General features: G+C 31.2%; 2 protein-coding genes across 2 annotated transcripts; both read right to left on the bottom strand.

The window, feature by feature from the left end:
- Nucleotides 1-575: 575 nt before the first annotated feature.
- On the bottom strand, nucleotides 576-2,050 carry LOC107616636 (MLP-like protein 43). The gene is made up of 2 exons (XM_016318589.3): nucleotides 1,796-2,050; nucleotides 576-962 (listed from the first exon to the last, which is right to left on the bottom strand). The coding sequence occupies exons 1-2, from the start codon at nucleotides 1,977-1,979 to the stop codon at nucleotides 688-690; spliced, it is 459 nt and encodes a 152-aa protein (XP_016174075.1). The 5' UTR covers nucleotides 1,980-2,050; the 3' UTR covers nucleotides 576-687.
- A 2,243-nt stretch (nucleotides 2,051-4,293) lies between these two features.
- MHK (Protein kinase superfamily protein) lies at nucleotides 4,294-13,422 on the bottom strand. Its single transcript, XM_088498322.1, has 18 exons — nucleotides 13,127-13,422; nucleotides 12,038-12,334; nucleotides 11,840-11,918; nucleotides 10,657-10,725; nucleotides 10,442-10,531; nucleotides 9,816-9,954; nucleotides 9,605-9,707; nucleotides 9,376-9,428; nucleotides 8,507-8,573; nucleotides 7,974-8,085; nucleotides 7,797-7,862; nucleotides 7,620-7,688; nucleotides 7,458-7,524; nucleotides 7,232-7,336; nucleotides 6,204-6,238; nucleotides 6,035-6,080; nucleotides 5,274-5,355; nucleotides 4,294-4,714 (listed from the first exon to the last, which is right to left on the bottom strand). Exons 2-18 carry the CDS (start codon nucleotides 12,043-12,045, stop codon nucleotides 4,585-4,587), a joined length of 1,320 nt encoding a protein of 439 aa, XP_088354448.1. The 5' UTR covers nucleotides 12,046-12,334; nucleotides 13,127-13,422; the 3' UTR covers nucleotides 4,294-4,584.
- Between the last annotated feature and the right edge of the window lie 5,215 nt (nucleotides 13,423-18,637).

Raw genomic sequence — 18,637 nt, 5'->3', positions numbered from 1 at the left:
ACTGTGGCACCAACAAAATTATATTTCGCACCACTAATTACCATTGGATTTAGTGTCGGAATGTAAAATCCTACGGTAAATATTTTTGGGAAATCTAAGTTATCTTATATCCGACGCAAAACTTATCGCTAAATCTGCCGCTAATTATCGATGCTAAATTCGCGGGTAAATCCAACGGTTCTCAACTTTTTTTTGTAGTGGAAGAATTAGTCCCACATAAGAGAAAATAAGTAAAGAGTTTATAAGATGTGAAACACATTAACTTGATGTTTTAAGATTGTGTTAGATATAACGTTTTCTCATCTTGTATTTTCTCACTTAATTTTTTTTACAAGTCTCTTTGTAATCGAGAGTTTCCAACCGTATAACCCAACAAATGATATCAAAGACATTGGTTGATCGGGCTGGTGGTTACTTATAGTTGTCTATTATTACCAGAGGAGTGTTTTTCTTTTTTTTAAGTGGTGGTTGATACTCTATAAGTTATTACAGCCATACAACAATCACTTATTTATACGTCTATTACAAGCTTCTCACATATTTGAACATATTATTTGATGGGAAAGATCACAATATAGGGAGGAAAAATTAAACACATTTTTTCTTTGTTATTTTTTTTTTTCACATCACAAACTGATTTATTTATATAATATAATACTCTCACATTAATGTTTCTTTAATTTGGTATTATGCCTTGATAAGATAAGCATCAAGATCTTTAGTAAACTTTGTTGTCAAATCCAAGTAGGCACATGGTGGTGCAATATCTTCCCTAAGCTTCTCATATTCATAAGTCCATTTAGCAATGGCACCTCTTCTGTTACCCTTATCCATCACTTTTAAATGGGCTTTTAAGGTCTTGTACTGTGGACTAACATCTCCACCAAAGAGATTGAATGTGAGAGTTTTGTTTTGTTCATCAATGGCTTCAAAGTTTTCTTGGCATGTTGCTACCTTTCCATCTGTGCTTTGATCATAAGCAATTAGTGATATCCACATCAATAACAATTAACAAGTAGGGTACAAATAGTATGAAAAAACAATTGGGGACCCTTTGTCATTTAATTTGAGAGACAACACAATAATACTTTATCCTAAAAATAATTACTTTTTATACCTGTGATGTGGATGATCATATAAAAAAATTGAATATAATTAAATAACTGAATACACCAACAATATATGAAAATAAACTCCTTGATTTAGTAACCTTTATTTCTAAGGAAATTTCACATATAAGCTATAAATGAAAAGTTACGTAGTAACTAATAACAATTACATGCAAAACATTGGTAATTTATTCTATTTGACTTACTTTGCACAGTAAATTAAGTTATATTATTTAAACATGGGAGAAAAAAGATATTTTATACAAGAGTTTTTTTATTAAAAATAAAGCGTAAATACTCATAAATCTGGTATTGAAATTCTATTTTATTGAGAAAATGAACGTGAGGATCAAACTACAAATTTATTATAAAAGCCTTAATATCATATCACAAATTATTTATCCTAAAAGTTTTGGTTATTAAATTGAGATATATGATTAGTTTATATCTAATAATTTTCATCCTTCATTAAATTTATCTTAGATCTAGATGAATAAAAATTAATAAATTATTACTAAACTAATAACAAATGAAAGGTGGCACAAATTAAAATCTCTCACGATCATTTTGAAAAGAACCTAATCCAGAAACAAAAATTTAAACGATAAAAGGAGCCCCTTAAAAGTGATGAGTGTGAAGACAAAACATTTTACTATTTAATTATAATTAGTAATTAGCATATATACCCATGGTGTAAGTCCATTGCTTGACGGAACCAATGCTATGGCCATCACCTTTGTGAAGCTTGGCCTCATGAACATGATCAGAAACGCTTTCAAAATCGAGAAGTTGCTTCACCAAAGAACTGAAGAACTTATCAGCAGGTGTCTGGATCCCAAGTTCAACACTCTCTTTACCAGTTAGAGTCATTTCTTGAGAACCAAAACAAGAAAGAAAAGAAGGAAATAAATGCTATAATACAAAGGACTTGAGAGAAATGCTTAGTTAAGTTTATGTAGCCTCGTAGGTCCTTAAATAGAAAACCTAATTATCTAATATATTTAAAATGCAAATATGTAATTTTATTAGTCCATCTAAATAAATAATGTCGAGAATTTTTCAACTAACTATAACTCAAATGACATAATCTTTCTATCTTTATATAGAGGTTTCAGATTCGAGTCTCACTCCTTATTCTGAGAATTTGAATCTCATATTGTATATGGAATAATATATTAGAGGTTTCGGGTTCGAATCTCACTCCTAACTTTAGAAAAAATAATGTCAAAAATTTGAATATCGTCTAGTATATGGAATAACATGTTAGCAACATTTTTTTTTGTCAAGATTTTTTTTTTACATTAAAATTATTGTCTCTTTGTCATATATATATATTGAATTTTATCAATTTAACCTTTAAATTGAGACATTTTAACATATAAATTCAAAAGACTTAGAAGTAATCTGATACTTTATCACATCATTTATTTATTTTTTATCACATCATTTATTGCGACGTATAATATAAAAAATATAATTAAATGTTGAATATTAGATTATATATATTGATATTTAAATTTTCTAAACTTTGATAATTAAATTTGATTCTCAAGATAACATTAATTAGTTTAGTTGTTAGATTGACGAAATTCGAAATTTTTAAAATCTCAATTTGTAACTAGTGTAAATAATTTAATTATTACCCATTCTAAAGATTCTTGATTCAAAATTCCACTGACAATAATATATATAAGTTATTATTTACATATAAGATTATTTAAATTAATGCTGGACGATTAGACTTTCTCATATGAGACAAAATCAAAATTCCTTTATCGCGTAACTAATGACATTCTTGGTGAAACTCTTTATATATATATATATTGGACTTTTTCAGTCACACCTGTTTTTTTTTTTTTTATAAAGTTAGGAGGGAAGTTCGAATCCAAAACTTTTAAAATAAAAAGATTATATCATTTTAATTATAGTTCATTGGCTTAAATAACATGTGATTATTCAACTTTTTGTATTAATATTTATAAATAGTTTGATAACAAAATATTATATACACAAAAGATTAATTTTAAAATCAATTATACATAAAAAATATATATTAAAAATCAACCGTATTATATGTATATTAAAATCAATTATTAATATAAAATAAATATTAAAAAATAAAATATATATTAAAAATAAATTAAACAATATATATATATATTTATACACAAATATATAATAATTAATTTTACTAATTAATTTTAATATGTAAATAATATTTTTAATTTTATATATATACACACACAAATATATATTTAGTGACTCAGTTTTGCCGTATACATATGATGGTTGAATTGATAAATATGTCTATGTACATGCTAGAGAAGAATAACGCTTTATATATATGTTAGGTATACATGCAATCAAGTTCCAATTCCCTCGCCCACTTTCCCTGCCTTTTTGTATATATGGCTTCAAGCCTTCAAGAATCTTTAACTTTTCCTTCCACCATTCTCGTGTACGTTTGGATATCGATAAATATATATAGTGTGATCAGCTTAAAGCCTTAAATATATTATAACTGAATATACGTCTTGAACATATCAACCGCAGTAAAACGGCTGTTAAGCTTATTTTAACAATAGAAAAAAACATCAGTTAAACAAATTGACGCCTTACCAATTTTAGTTGGTCTAGTGGATAGCTGACTAGTCCGCTAAGCAAATTCGGACTGTTAGGAGTTGGACAGATTAGTCATAAATCTGTCAAATATGTTTGGAAATAATGCTTCACCCATTCATGAAGGCAATACTAATACCAAGTCATCATATTTTACATCATTTTACAACTCATCAAAACTGGATCTAGACCGACTGATTCACATCTAAATCGGGTTGTACTAAGCATCAAACAAAAAAAATGGTCTTCTTAGTTAACCATGAGAACCAGTGGTCGTAGTTATCGGAATCAGATTAGACCAAATCAATCAACAGCAGTCAAATCTATTAAAACCAGAATTAGGTCAGACTGAACCAATCAACATAGTCAAACCCATTAAAAACCAGTTGATTTGACGCAAACCGCTTCCATTGACCTCCACAGATGCACCAACTGCCAACTGGTCCGATTGAAAATGGGGTAAATAAGTTTTTTCACCAAGTAAAATTAGTGGCACCCGGTAAAATTTTTCTTCTGATTCTAATGCAAACACTTTCAGATGTAAATATTTGTCATGAACACAATGTTTCAAAAAAAAAATGACAGAAGGAGGAAAGAAGTTATGCTTCATGTCCTCCTCATATTCTCTATTTCAAGTTCTATAACATCAAGTTCGAATTTCAGTATTACAATTAAGGAATGGAGTCAGATATCTTTGTAGAATATAGTTCAGTACTTACACTCAATTTCATGACAAGGGTAAACTATCTTTAGTTCTACACAGAGCTGTACAATATATTAGCTAAACGAAAACCAATATGTGCAATATCAGGATTCAAGAAGATGAAACGGCGACGATCAAAGTTCAATCAATCATTCAAAGGCAGTGCCCACGCTGGAATGGGGAAGACAAAGCCAAAAATGGTGTGGTTAAGATGTTAGGCTGCATAGGCTGGAAGGAAAATCCTGTTGATTGTGGAACTCCAATTGGCGAATGCTGCACGGAGCTGTCGCCGGAAAAGACAACAGACAAAATTACAGATCATTAATCTATACCAAGTTTATATGAGCGGGTTTTTTTTTTTCAAAATAACAACAAAGCCTTATCCTACTAGGTAGAATCACCTACATGAATCAAACAATCATTGTACCCTATTATGTATCATGTCTACAGTGAGATTGTTTACACATAGAAAGAATTTCCTTAATGTATCGAGGGTGGAGCAATACAAAGGGGTAGAGGAAAAGAGTTCCTCTAAACCAAAAAAACCCATATGCTTTACACCATATAGATGGAAAATGCCTAATTCTATCCCAAACAACAGCTTTTCCAGGTCTATCATTAAAAGTTCATAGATTGCTTTCTAGCCATAGTGGAATATATAGCACATTGCCACAAAATGTAGCCTCTTTCTTTCTACCGAAACCTGTAAAACCTCATCAAAGGAAACTGATCTAGTTGGCACACCTAGGATTTTCCAAACATGACGAATGAAGAACTCCACAAAGAATCAATATTACTGCCTATGACCGACGAGGAAAGAGAATGAATATAAAAGAACTTACCTGTATGACAATGATAATGACAATGATGTCTCTGCTGAATTCTGAACTCCATTTTGATCAGGAGATAACAATGTCCAAAATACTACATCACACAATAACCATAACTCGTTATTAACAAGAGAAGAGTTGGTAAATGTTTCTTTTTTATATTTAAAAAAAAAATCGAGATTAAAGTAGAAATTTCATGTCTCATCCATCGGCATCTAATACTTCAATTAGTAACATCTAATTACTACTTACTGGTACTAAGTAGAGCCGTTTAATCTTTCAATTGTGTGGCCTATTTCCAACAACCAAACCTAGGTTTGGCATGTTTAGTTCACGGGAAACCTAAGATGGTATATACAGAAACTAAGCAATTATTTGCTGTATATGATTGTCTTGGGTATCATTATGAGTTTATGAGCAACTACTTTAGTTTCCCTCAGTTTGGCCACCATTATTAATAAGGTTAAGGGGTTCAATTGTTTTCTTTTTCTATTTTCTGATTATAACAGGATTCACTTGTTTTCAGAGAAGAAATTTTGTCCATGCTGGTACTTTCTAGTTTCTACTTTGTCTTTATCAAGAGAATTAAAAAAAAAATACACCCTTTAAAAATACAGTTATGGGGGTTCAATTACTAGGAAACTAACAGAACCAACTAAGCTTTCCAAAAAATTGAAATAAGCAAATCTAGCTTTTCAAATGTTAAAACTGGTATCTTCTCTATAAAAAGATGAAATTATGAGTTTTAATATAGGTCAGAAACTAAGAATTACCTGACTGGTCTGAGTGATCTTTAAAATCCGAGCAAAAGAGCATATTCTGCATTTTGTTATATCACATAAAAGTCAAAATATAGATAATTATCTCAGGTATTAGGATCATAACTTATAACATAAAACTAGAATATGCAATGCTCCTGAATTTACAGCATTGTGCACCAACCTCTCCCATGCCCTCAGAAACATTGTGAACCAAGTCTGCAAGAAGTGGCAATATTAATGGTTTGGCATGTCTACTATTGATAAAATGAAGGAGAGGATGAAGAAAATTGAGAGGGCAATAAGGACCAAAAGTTCAAATCAAAGGAAGAGGTCATGATATAGAAAACAACATAGATTCAATATTGTAAACTGAATAATTATCAGGAGAGTAAGTAAACATAGAAACTTATAATATTTTCTCACGATAGAATACAGAAACTTGAGCAATCAAAACAAAACAAAAAACAGCAATCTCATTGGTTAATATTTATCATGAGTAGATAAAAGTGACAATCAGTAATTAGATTGCTAAGTATATCACCTTTAACTGGCATTCATTTAGATAAATGCACATACAACAAAAAGGCATCCCTTTAGTCTTTACTTGATATACTCTCACAGTCTTATTCAATCACTCATCTAAGAAAATGTAAAATTTCATTTAGAATGCTCAAAGAAAGGCAATGCAATCACTTGTCTAAAGTAATAGACTCCAAGTCCAGGTAACCACATTGGAAACCATGAGGGACTCAAGTTCCATATGCTATAGGATCTTAACATTCCATGATAACTGCAGAATCAGGAACTGCATAATGTTCACGAATCCATCAACAGCTTTCAGGCATACACCAACGGAACTCTAATTTACAACCAAGGGTAGAAGGCTTTGGTAACAATTGATACAAACTTCGGAAGAACAACACAAAAACTAAGGAAGGTCGAGGTTATAAAAATCCATCAGAATTTATGCATGGTTGTTTTCCCTACCAACAAAGCACAACGTAGACCTGAAAGCAAACTTAGCACACTGACCGAAAAAACCAGCAAAAATATTTAGAAACAAGGGATATTTCTGCTGTGCAAACATCTATTAAATAAACGACACCAAACATGCTACTGCTATACCAAAAAATGGGTGACCCAAAAGAAAGACTTAGCCCAACTGATTATATTCAATGTTGTTATATGAATTATTAGAATAGTATTTACCCAAGTTTGGAACACTAGGCTTTACTGCTAATGTCAGGCCAAGAAAACAATCATCGGGATCAGGGCCAAAATCCTGCAGTTTCAGCTCAAGATTTGGCTTTGCCCCTGTAAATTGAGCAGAAGGAGAACAATAAACAATATGTTCAAATATACATGGCATCTATCTAACAAACAAAAATGGTTCAAAGGAAGGATTTAAGACAGAAAGAGAACAGGAGTGCCTCACTCTTGCTACTCAGCTTCAGCTCAAGTGGATCGCGGGCATGAAGTGAAGAAGGAACCCATGTATCAACCTGTGCAGTAAATATTAGCAAAATGAATCACAAAGTAAAAAAACAATAGACTTCCAAAAGGAGGAAGAAGAGAAGGGGGGGGGGGGGGGGGTTACATGGAAAAAAGGATGTTGCAATGACTGATTTGCATCTGGTCTTCTTGATGGGTCCCATGATAAGAGTTGCTACAGAATTTGCAATGCAGCAAATATTAACAGATAGCACTATTAACAGTGTCAACAGTAAGTCATAAACTTCAGTATTGTAAAGTTCACAAAGTGACAAGAAATTACTGAGATAAAATCTATAGCTTCCAAGCTAGCATTTGGAATGATATCAGAAAGCTTCATAGGTGGAACCTGCCCAAACCATTAGGGAAATTAAGAAATCATGAAATAGTGATGAAATAAAAAAATATGACAAACTTGAGTAATATTACACAACCAGATTCATTTTACATGAATACTTACAAATTCATGACCTACAAGTTCCAACAGCAGAGAATTGTTTGTGCCCATGGGGAAAGCAGCTAAATCTGGGGTACCAAGAACATGGTATATTTTGTACATTTGATCTATCTCACTATCAATGACGTAAAAAGAGCTCTGTAAGAACCAATAGAAGCCTAACAGATTGTTTATAGAAATGCACAACATGACAAAACAAAACAATTCATTCTTTTGAAAAAGATTTTAGTTACCATATCAACTATAACTTACAATGGAAGAAAGTTTCACATATATGCCAAGATACGACTTTATAAAGAGAGAAATACATACACACCAAAGAACATTTGATATAAAAAAATGCATCTAAAAACACCTTAACTATAAAAATCATTGCCATAAATAAATAGCTATCACAATCAGGAATATTGAATATTTCATTATTATGCTCCACAGCGACAACCAAATATTTCAAATTATTGAAAGTGAAACCGAGGCAGAAATAAAAGCACGACAAACATAGTGAAACAGCATGGGTCCAAGGTAAAATAATATACCTTTCACCCGGAAATATGGGGGTCAAAGTGAAAAGCTCAGCTAATATTGCACCAACTGCCCACATGTCTGCAAAATGATTTCTATTCATTAGTCACTACCTCAAGAAGAAAAACAACAATAATATCATCTATGGTTTGATAGCATAAATGCCAAATAAGTTTAACTATGCAAATTATGAACATCAATGTAATATGTCCATTTGAATACACAGAAGTCAATTCGTAGATACAGGGGTATGTGTAATTTCAAAGGTGAAAGTGAAGGTCTGAATATGCATTTGTGAAAACAAAAGCTTTGACTTCAGAGGAAGATTTGAATTTCCAAATATGTATTTTCAAAGTTATAGAGATTGATTTCCAAGAATCTTAATAATTATAATGTTGTCCAGCAATGAATGGATATCGAGCAACAATAATTCGCAAAAATTAATTGTGATAACTTCCTCTCAAATATGGGAATGTAAGAACCATCTGTGTTGTTCATAAATATAAAAATACCACCTTAATTGCAGGAGACAAAAACTGAGGTGGATATCACATAAAACCTTAGCTGGATAAACAGCAAATACAATTGACAGGGAATCTACAAATAAGTCATCCTTAACAATTTAGCCATAAGTAATGGGCTCAACAAATTGTGCCCAGAAAATGGAGTGTTTGTGTTAGTTTTTTGGGAGACCCCAAGAGTAGTTCTTCCTGCCAAAACCATTTTGAGTCACTATTGATGGCTCCCAAAATCTAACCCCAAGACACTCTGAAACCTTCCACATACAAAATGAAAATATAAAATAAAATAAAAAATCTATCTATGGATTGCAACAAACGTAAAATGGATTAAATCCTAAATTCAAAAGCAGACAAATGCCTACCAACAGCAGGAGTATAACATGGGGATTGTAACAAAACTTCAGGAGCTCGGTACCTGAAATCCCAAGAAAATGATCTTAATAAAAAAGTAAATAAAAAATATCTTCTAAAAAGTTAGGTACTTCAGCCAGACCCAAAATTATTGATGTTAATCCCAAATCCCAATATGTGCATAGATAATTTGATTTACAGAAAAAAGGCAGAAAAAATGATGAAACAAAAGAGACTCACCACCGGGTAGAAACATATTGAGTGTAAGGAGGCATCGACGATACTTCTCTAGCCAAGCCAAAATCAGCAATTTTAATAACATCATTTGTCACGAGCAAATTCTCTGTTTAGAAGAAAACATCAATACTAAATCAAAACCCTTATTATTTTTTAAACTCAAGTGCTCAACAGTATACCACAAGATTTACAAAAATGGAATTACATGATTTACCAGGTTTTAAATCCCGATGAAAGAATCCTCTCTTGTGCATGTGGCTAAGTCCTTGTAGCACTTGCTTCATGAAGCGCCTTATCCCTTCCTCTGAAAAGGGCTTTTCTCTGTCTTTTATTAATTGATAAAGATTACAGTCCTGAAAAGATGAAATCTAATGTCAAGAACTAGCTGGTAAAGAAAAATGGTAATACAGTCCTCCATCTAACCTTCATTAAATAATATAGGGTCAATTTTCCAGAAAATATTTTTCTTGCAAAAGGAGCCCATTAACACACTAACACTATTGCATCTTACAAGCAAAGTGTATCATTATTGATTTTAGGTAATTCATTCATTCACTAATTTGACGTCCTCAATTCATGGGCAACAATCTTTTATAGAAGAATATTTCTCAGACAATACCATTTCCTTCAATTTGTAATCCTCCCATTCTCTCCTCCATCAATTTTTATCCTTTTAACTTTTTCATAATAAAAATATATCCGTTTTGCATATCATCTTCTGGTCTTACATAATAAGTAATAAATAATTCAAAATTAAAAGAATATAATATGGCAAATAGATCATATATATACACATACACACACACACACACAATGAAGAATAACTATTTATTTACTTACCATGTAGTCAAAAATGAAAAACAATTCATTATTCTCGCTTATAACCTCTCTCAATTTTATGATATTTGGGTGATTCATCTTACGGAGGGCCTGCAAAAGGAATGCAATGTGCTTCAGTGGAGAAATGTTAACATTTAAATGCAAAATTGTTATTACAGTTTTAAAAACGAATTAAAGCCACCTTTATAACAAAAAAAGTTTAATGTTGCACATACCTTAACTTCTCTTACATTTGTGTATTCTTCCCAGAAACAAAACTTTCTTTTCAACCTTTTGACAGCAACCTAATAGACAAAACCAAAAGCATAGAATCAAAAGTTATTCAAAAATAACAAATGTAATCTATTGCCATTTACACAAGGACAATGAAAAAAGCCACTTCTTCACTTTTAATACCTACCCACCGGGATCTCTGCCAAAGCTTTCTTTCTATTGGCTTTTAGACATTTTATACACATTTGTTTAGTAATTATTCATGCTAAGCAACTTTTTGAAACTTATGATTAAAACCATGTTAGTTCAGAATAATCATTATTCTACTTAATCAGCCCAAAGTATCAAATATAAATAATATGATAAGCAATCATTTTAAATATTTTTTAGCAATTTTACCATATAAAACCAGCTTTTTACATACAATACAATAAAAACTGATTTTCTTAAAACTATTTTTGATTTGCACTATCCAAATGTAACTTAATTCTCATGAAATCGGGTACTAAAAAATTCTTTAAAAAGAAAGTGTACAAATAAGTGATTATTAAAATAAGTTTAACATGTCAGCTTTCCCAAACACACCTAATGCATATGTGTGTGAATGTATGCAATCATGCATGTTCAGTGTATGGATATGAACTATTCAATTCAAAAAAAAGTCAAACTTGCCAGCACAAATTTACAGTTTCAAAGAGTCTACTCCAATTTTTTCTGGGCATGTTCACAGATATGTCAGCACAAAAATTATCTTCCAAAGTGGTTCAGTTGCTAATACTAATAGTGCGTACAAACGGGAAAAGCAGAGAAAAGAAATGAACACAGTATTTAACATGGTTCAACCTACAAAAATAAGAGAACTATAGAAAGAAAATTCATTATGATCAATAGGAATTACTTAGAGTGCTCACTAAAGACTCAAATCCTCACTCCAGTGTAAAATTAGTAGTTAGAGGAAGGACTTGTGTGTGTCTTTGTGCCAAAAACAACTCTCCTAAAAGCTTAAGCTATTCAATGGAAGAAGTTGAATAGTCAAGCATCATCATCTTATAAAGTAGACACACTGAAATAAGAGAAACATTTTTTCTCGACATATGAAACTTTGCAAATTAAATGCAATCATTGAAGGATATTTACATGAACATACTAAAGTTGAAAGAACTATGTGTAGATCGAGATGCTTACAATCTCATTAGTTCTGGTATCATGGGCTTTATATACATGACCGCAAGAACCATCTCCAAGCTCTTTCAAAATTTTGTATCTACAAAGAAAAAGACAGAAAAAAATTTAATGTGCCGAACTGCAAATAGAATTGAGACTCCAGCTACAGTACGTAAGCCAGAAAATAAAAGGGGAAAAAAATATTTGAAGAAAACCAACCTTTCCATTATTAGAATTACAACACTATAACCAATAACACTTCAAAGAGATAGGAAAAGACTCCATGAAGAGATGTTTAACTGTCAACACAGTGTTGGCACTTGATTTGTAGACAATAAAGCATCTAATATCATCAACAATCCATTCTTCGTCGAATAATTCATTCACAAACAGCAAGCAGTCTATCAACATGTTGCGAACCTCAGAACCCCAGTTGACTGTGACATATCATAGGCAAATCCATTGTGATCATGTTGACTTCAAATCGAGCCCGTGTTATCGGAAGCGGGCAATAAGCTGCAGTCAAGAGGGAAAAAAGGTTAGTTCTTCTCTGAAACTCCAGAAATTAGCTCCCTTGAACGTCAAGGAAACAATATATTGACAGGAAAATACAGTATCACCATATAATATAGTATCATGTTATGTCACTTTACAAAATCTCAATAATAAATATATCACCTCATAGTCAACTATTGCTCATAGAATCAATCAACCCACAATAATAAAAAGAGAACCTTCATCAGGAAAAAATGCAGATCTTCCCTTGAAGACACTGATCTTAACAATATCTACATACACTTTGCTATTCTATTATGCAATTTATTCAATTCAAACCAACAAAATCAAAATTCATTGGCCAACTTATCATGTGATCCCAAAAAATAAATAAATTAATAAATTAAAATATTTTAATTATTTAATAAATAAAAATATTAAGCGAATGAAACCAAAGAATTGATTCCAAAGAATACTGAAACTTTTTAAGAAAAAATTACAAGGTTGAAAGCAAAAGTAAATATAAGAAAGAAAAAATTTACCTTGATAATAATCTATCCATAAAAAATATATCCTTTCAAAAACCGAAGAATTAAAATCATGTATGAAAAAAAATTAAGAGAATCTCATTCTCTCAGAAAACAAACCGATTAACAAAGAAGCGGGGGGGACAAAAAAACAAAAACAAAAACAAAAAGCTTAATTCAAGCTGCATTCCAATTTGATTACCAGCCAAGAACAAAAGCAAAAGAGAGCAACACAACAAATTGGAAATTGAAAAAAATAATGAGAGACACTGAAAAATTAACTCACCGCGTAGAATAATTGGATAGAATAACGAAGCGAATCAACGGAGACACAATTACAAATCAGCAATGCGAGGGAACCTTAACGGAAAAGAAAACGAGAAAACGGATTTCTAGAGAGAGAGAAGGGTGAAGAGAGAGGAAATTTGGATTAGCGAAGAAGCCATGAGATAAAGAGACGGAGGTGAATTCCATAGAAGAAGAAAAAAAGAAAGAAAACAAAGGAAGAAGAAACCAAAGAGATGTATTAAATTAAATTTTTCTTATATTAAAATATTTAAAGAAATAGAGGTAGATATTCATAGGGGTAATTAAAATATTAAAGAGGATTAAATATTGTAAGTTTCTTTATTTAATTATTTTATTATTTTATTCTTTTTCTCCAATTGAAAATGTGGCTGTGGGTGGGGTGGGGACGGACGGTGGTCCCCACTTTGGATATAAAAGTGTTTTTGTTGAATTACCTTTTTGCCATCTAAGTTTTTCTGTATTAACAGAATTGTGTAGCGAGTTGACGATTTTATCCGAACATCAACAACTAAAAGACAATTTCACCCCCACTGGCGTACGCAGAGACCATTTTACCCTTAAGCGCGTCAAGTGGGTGTTGGTGTCTGGTGGGTTTTAAATTTAAATCCGGTTGGGAGCTAATGGGTATAATGTGTATAATGGACTATTTATTTTATTAAATATAAGTTAAAAAATAAACATCTAAAATAAAATACTATTAATTTTTTAAATACAATACATCTATACTATCCAAAATAACTATCCGAATATTAGAAATAATAAACATCTGATATCCTACTAAATCAAACATTCCTAATCTCATTATACAATACTCCATTAACTCTCTATACTTCCTCTTTAAACCTTTAATGAAATCGATTTTGGAATCAAATCGATTTGATTTAAAATATAAGTAAGTTTTTTTTTGGTGACTAAATATAAGTAAGTTGTTTTAATTTGAATCGATTTGATTTTATTTTAAATTCAATCCAAAATTTATAATTTAAACTTAATTGATTCGCTTAATTTTGACAAAATAAAATCAGTTTTAAATATCAAAAGAAATAAAACTAAAATCAAGGAATAACAGACTTCATCATATTTATGAAATGTCATTGAGTTAAGAAACGAATGAAACAAATTAGGTAATTATTTCAGTTAATGATTCTCTAGATAAATGAGAAAACAAATCAAGGAAAAAAATTTTACGCATTTCATGTATGAAAAAGGGCCTAGTGAAAGGCCCTTTCTATTTTACGCATTTCATGGCCAATAGAGAGAGAGAGAGAGAGCCCAATTCGAGTGGTAAAAAGAAAAGTTTAATTAAAAAAGGGCCTAGTGAAAGGCCCAATTTGGCCTAAAAGTGAAAAGAAGAAGAATGTGCGTATAACTCAACTAGGCCAGTTTCCTTGGACGAATGGCAGAATTACCTGCCCCATTGAGAGGCGGGTTTGAGTCTTGATTAAAGTAGAACTAGAGATAGTGTATGACTCTATGTGAGTGAGTACGTGTGTGTTGTGTAAGACCCAAAAAAAAGGCCAGTTTCACAAAACATAAAATAGAATAATAGTAACAAATAGAAAAATAAAAAGAGAATAAAAAAACCTTTTAAAGTCCAAATCGCAATGCAAAAATCTCACTTAAAACATAAGTATCAGAAAATCCGGATGCTCAAGCTTGTGAGTTGTGACTTACGAGCTCCAAGTTGGGAGCTTGCACTGTGAAAACTGTACTAGAAGTCTCTAGTATGGATTGTGAGATGGATCAGGAATTTATGAATCGAGACGGTCGTCGAATTATCTGGCTGGAGCAATGGAGAGTTGAGTAACTGAGGGGGCCTCTGGCTCCCTTTATATAGTCGGTGGTAATTATCTTATCTTATCTTATCGAGCTAAGGTTGGGTCAGGATATTGAAAGTTATTAATCCGTCATTGGACCGTGAGGATGGCCCAATCTTAAAATTGTCTGATTTGGTGACCGTTCTGATGAAAGACCCAAATCCAAAACAAAAACCCAACTTCCACCTCAAAAATATGGCTTCCTACACACAAAAAACTAGCTTTCAACACATAAAAAATTGGCTTCAAACACATACAAAGCCAACTTCCACCGTAGAAAATCAGTGCCCAACATTCTGAAAACTAACTTCAAATACCTGACTCTACCTCAGAAAGACAGAAACTAATATTGACACAGTTCTACCTTAAAGAACCAATATTTATAATATACGGCTCTATGGAGTTAGCATTTACAAATTACAATATACCACTCTACTTTGGAGAGCCAGCATTTATATTATACACCTCTACCATGGAGAGCCAACAATAATACACCGTTCTATTTCGGAGAGCTAGATTTACAACATATAGCTCTATCTTGGAGTGCCAAAATATATAATATACATCTTTATTGCATAAAGCCAAAATCATCAAACAATGTAACCCCAGAAAAATAGTTTAAAAGAAAAAGTCAGAATTTAGGAAACATAGGAACTTGGCATCCGACCTCCGGTCTTTGAGGACTTTGTTCCAAATTTTTTCTTTGAACTCAATAAAGCCACTTAACTCACGGCTCAAACTAAACAGGGTTTTGGGAATCTTGAATAACAAGCACAAATTACTTTTTATAAACCAAATCATATGAAATTATATCTTCATACTCAAATCACATATTCATATTTGAAAATATATTTTATCTAAACCTTTTTAATAATTTAAAAACGATTAATTAAATTTGTCGCCTTCTCTAAGAGACAAACAATATAAATAAAAAAGTCATGACTTGCCGTTGTTAGATATGATTTTATCAGGGAGAGTTAGGTGAAATATTAAAGAAGAGTCAAAATTTAATTTTATCATAAAATAAGATTAAAATAAAAATTTTAAAAAGAATTAAATTAAAATTTATATATAAAAATTATGCCCCCTTCTTTACTATGAGGCTCCGCATCTGGATTTTACTCTCTTACACATTTATATTATCTTATTTTTACTTCAAAGACTCTTTTGATTTGAATGCAAGGATTTTTTTACATGTACCACCTCATTCGACTTTTAGAACGACGAGTCTAGAGTAAAAAGATCAGTAACATCTTTGTATTTTCTATCCATTTTTTTACAATCTTATTCAAGTAAATCTAAATTCCAACATTTTATTTATTCTTTTCTAGCTAGAAGCCATATTCAAACTCAGATGTGACTATTTAGGAGGTTCATGATATTTCACTTGAACAAAGTCACTTACCTTTCGTAAGTATTTTATTAACAACACACATCGCAGATAACTATGTTAACTGGGTTAGTGAGAAGAAGATCGGAAGACAAACTTTAGTAGAGAACTCATTCAAATTTTTATTTATGACACATTTATTATAAAAATTAACTCCATGTTATTTTTTGTGTCATAAATAAAAAATAGAAATAACCAACTTGGGTTGGTCGAGTGGTCAGCTCACTCGTCTGTTTAAGCAAGTGTCGGAGGTTCAAATCCCGTCTTGTGCATGCAGTAACCCATTGGCCAGCGACAGATCCGTGACGGATTAGTCTTTGACCTGTCGGGTTGGGAGATACCATAGGAAACAAAAAAAAAATATAAAATATCTCTTTTTTTATTAAGAGAAACTAATTTTAATTTTTATTGTGATTCTACTTAATTAATTAATTAATTAAAATAAATAAAATTAATGTAAAATAATAAAATATTAATTTATTAATAATAGCGATAATATATTTATATTAATATATATGTTATATATAATATAAATAAATATACGACGGTCATATAATGTGCAACAGTTAAAATAGACAACTTAAATCATCTATACATGTAATATATAATATGCAATCGTCAAAATAGATAATTTAAATTTGGTTAACATTTTAAATTTTATAAATAAAAGTAAACAATTCAACCAAAAATTATTTTATAACGTGTAAAAATTAAATTTGTTTGTTTATATAAATAAATTTAATTAATTATAATTTAATATAATAATATAAATAATATTTAATATCATTTTAATATAATTATTTATATTAATTATGATTTAAATAATTAATATAAATTATTAATTAAATAGAGACATAATTATTTAATAAAAATCTCTGTTCAAAAGCATTCTCTCTTCCAAAAGTATATATAAAATAATCAAATTAGAGGCCCACTACTAATCCATATAATTATGTAATTAAGTTGGCCTAAATCCAAATAGAGTCTGTGCATTAATGACGAGTGAAAATACGCGCTTTATCTTCTTCTTTCAAATATATGCATACATCATATTCTTCTTCTTCTTTCAAATTCACGTATACCTCCTCCTCCTTCTTCTTCTTTGCGCACACAAATTCTTCTTCTGCTTCTCCTCATCCTCCTTCTCTTCTTCTTCTTCTTCTCCTCTTTCGTTATCGTCATCACCAACAACTCCAACATTATGCTAATGGATTATTTTTCAATCGAATTGAATGGAATACAATTGTTAAATTAAATTGAATTGAATGGACGCAGGTGTTCTGAATCTGAATTGAATTGATAATATCTAAATTGTAGACAGAGGTGTTCGAATTTCATTTCATATAATGGATTATGTTTCGTTCACTAAGTACAATCAGGTAAACTGAAATGGTCAACACCACTTAACCGAACACCAATCATGTGCTGAATAAACGTGATAAGCATTCAATCAGTAAGAAAAATATTTCTGCATGCACAAGAACTCAACTGAACACATTAACAATCAAGTGAATTAAAATGAGTAACTCCACTTAACCGAGCAAAATGTTGGTGTTGTTGGTGATGATTATAACGAAAGAAGAAGAAGGAGAAGAAGAAAAATATGCGTGCGCGAAGAAAAAGAAGCAGAAGAAGAACCTACGTGCGCGAATTTGAAAGAAGAAGGAGGAAGAGGAAGAGGAGGAGAAATACTATCCTTGTTGATTGAAAGTTGATCACCATTTATTCACCACATGAACATTGTTCGGTTCGGTGGCCTTTGTAATTTTGATTCACCAGATGAATGTTGTTCGGTTCGGTGGCCTCTTTTTACTTTGTTCAGTGTTTAAGATTATTGTGATAGCATGCAGCAATCATTTCCTAGCCGTCTCAACGTAATAACCTCATTCAACTGATTTGAAGTTGATTCATTCATTGTTTCAATTCAGAAGTCCAGATCGAAGAAGAAAACAAAGAATAAGAAGAACGACGAAGCTAATTAGGTTGAAGTCAATCCAGATCCATAACCGAAGAACGCGAGTAGAGAAGAAGAAGAAAAACAACAACAAGAAAGAAAACGCGAGCAGAGGAGAACAGCGAAGCCTATAACACAAGAAGAAGAAGAAGATAGGTTGCAGCAAAGGTCATAGAAAGTTTACGTTATATGTAACGCAGCGTGAATCGCAAACGATTTGGAGATTGGAGGAGGCGCGTATAACCAAAAAGACTTGGATAACATCCATGTATTTTTTACATGGATGTAGAGCTTTTCTCATCAAATTATGATTAATCGGTTAAAAAA

Source organism: Arachis ipaensis, chromosome B9 (assembly GCF_059453495.1).
Source record: "Arachis ipaensis isolate K30076 ecotype BB chromosome B9, ASM5945349v1, whole genome shotgun sequence".
NCBI lineage: Eukaryota > Viridiplantae > Streptophyta > Magnoliopsida > Fabales > Fabaceae > Arachis > Arachis ipaensis.
This window is presented reverse-complemented; position numbering and strand designations above follow the sequence as displayed.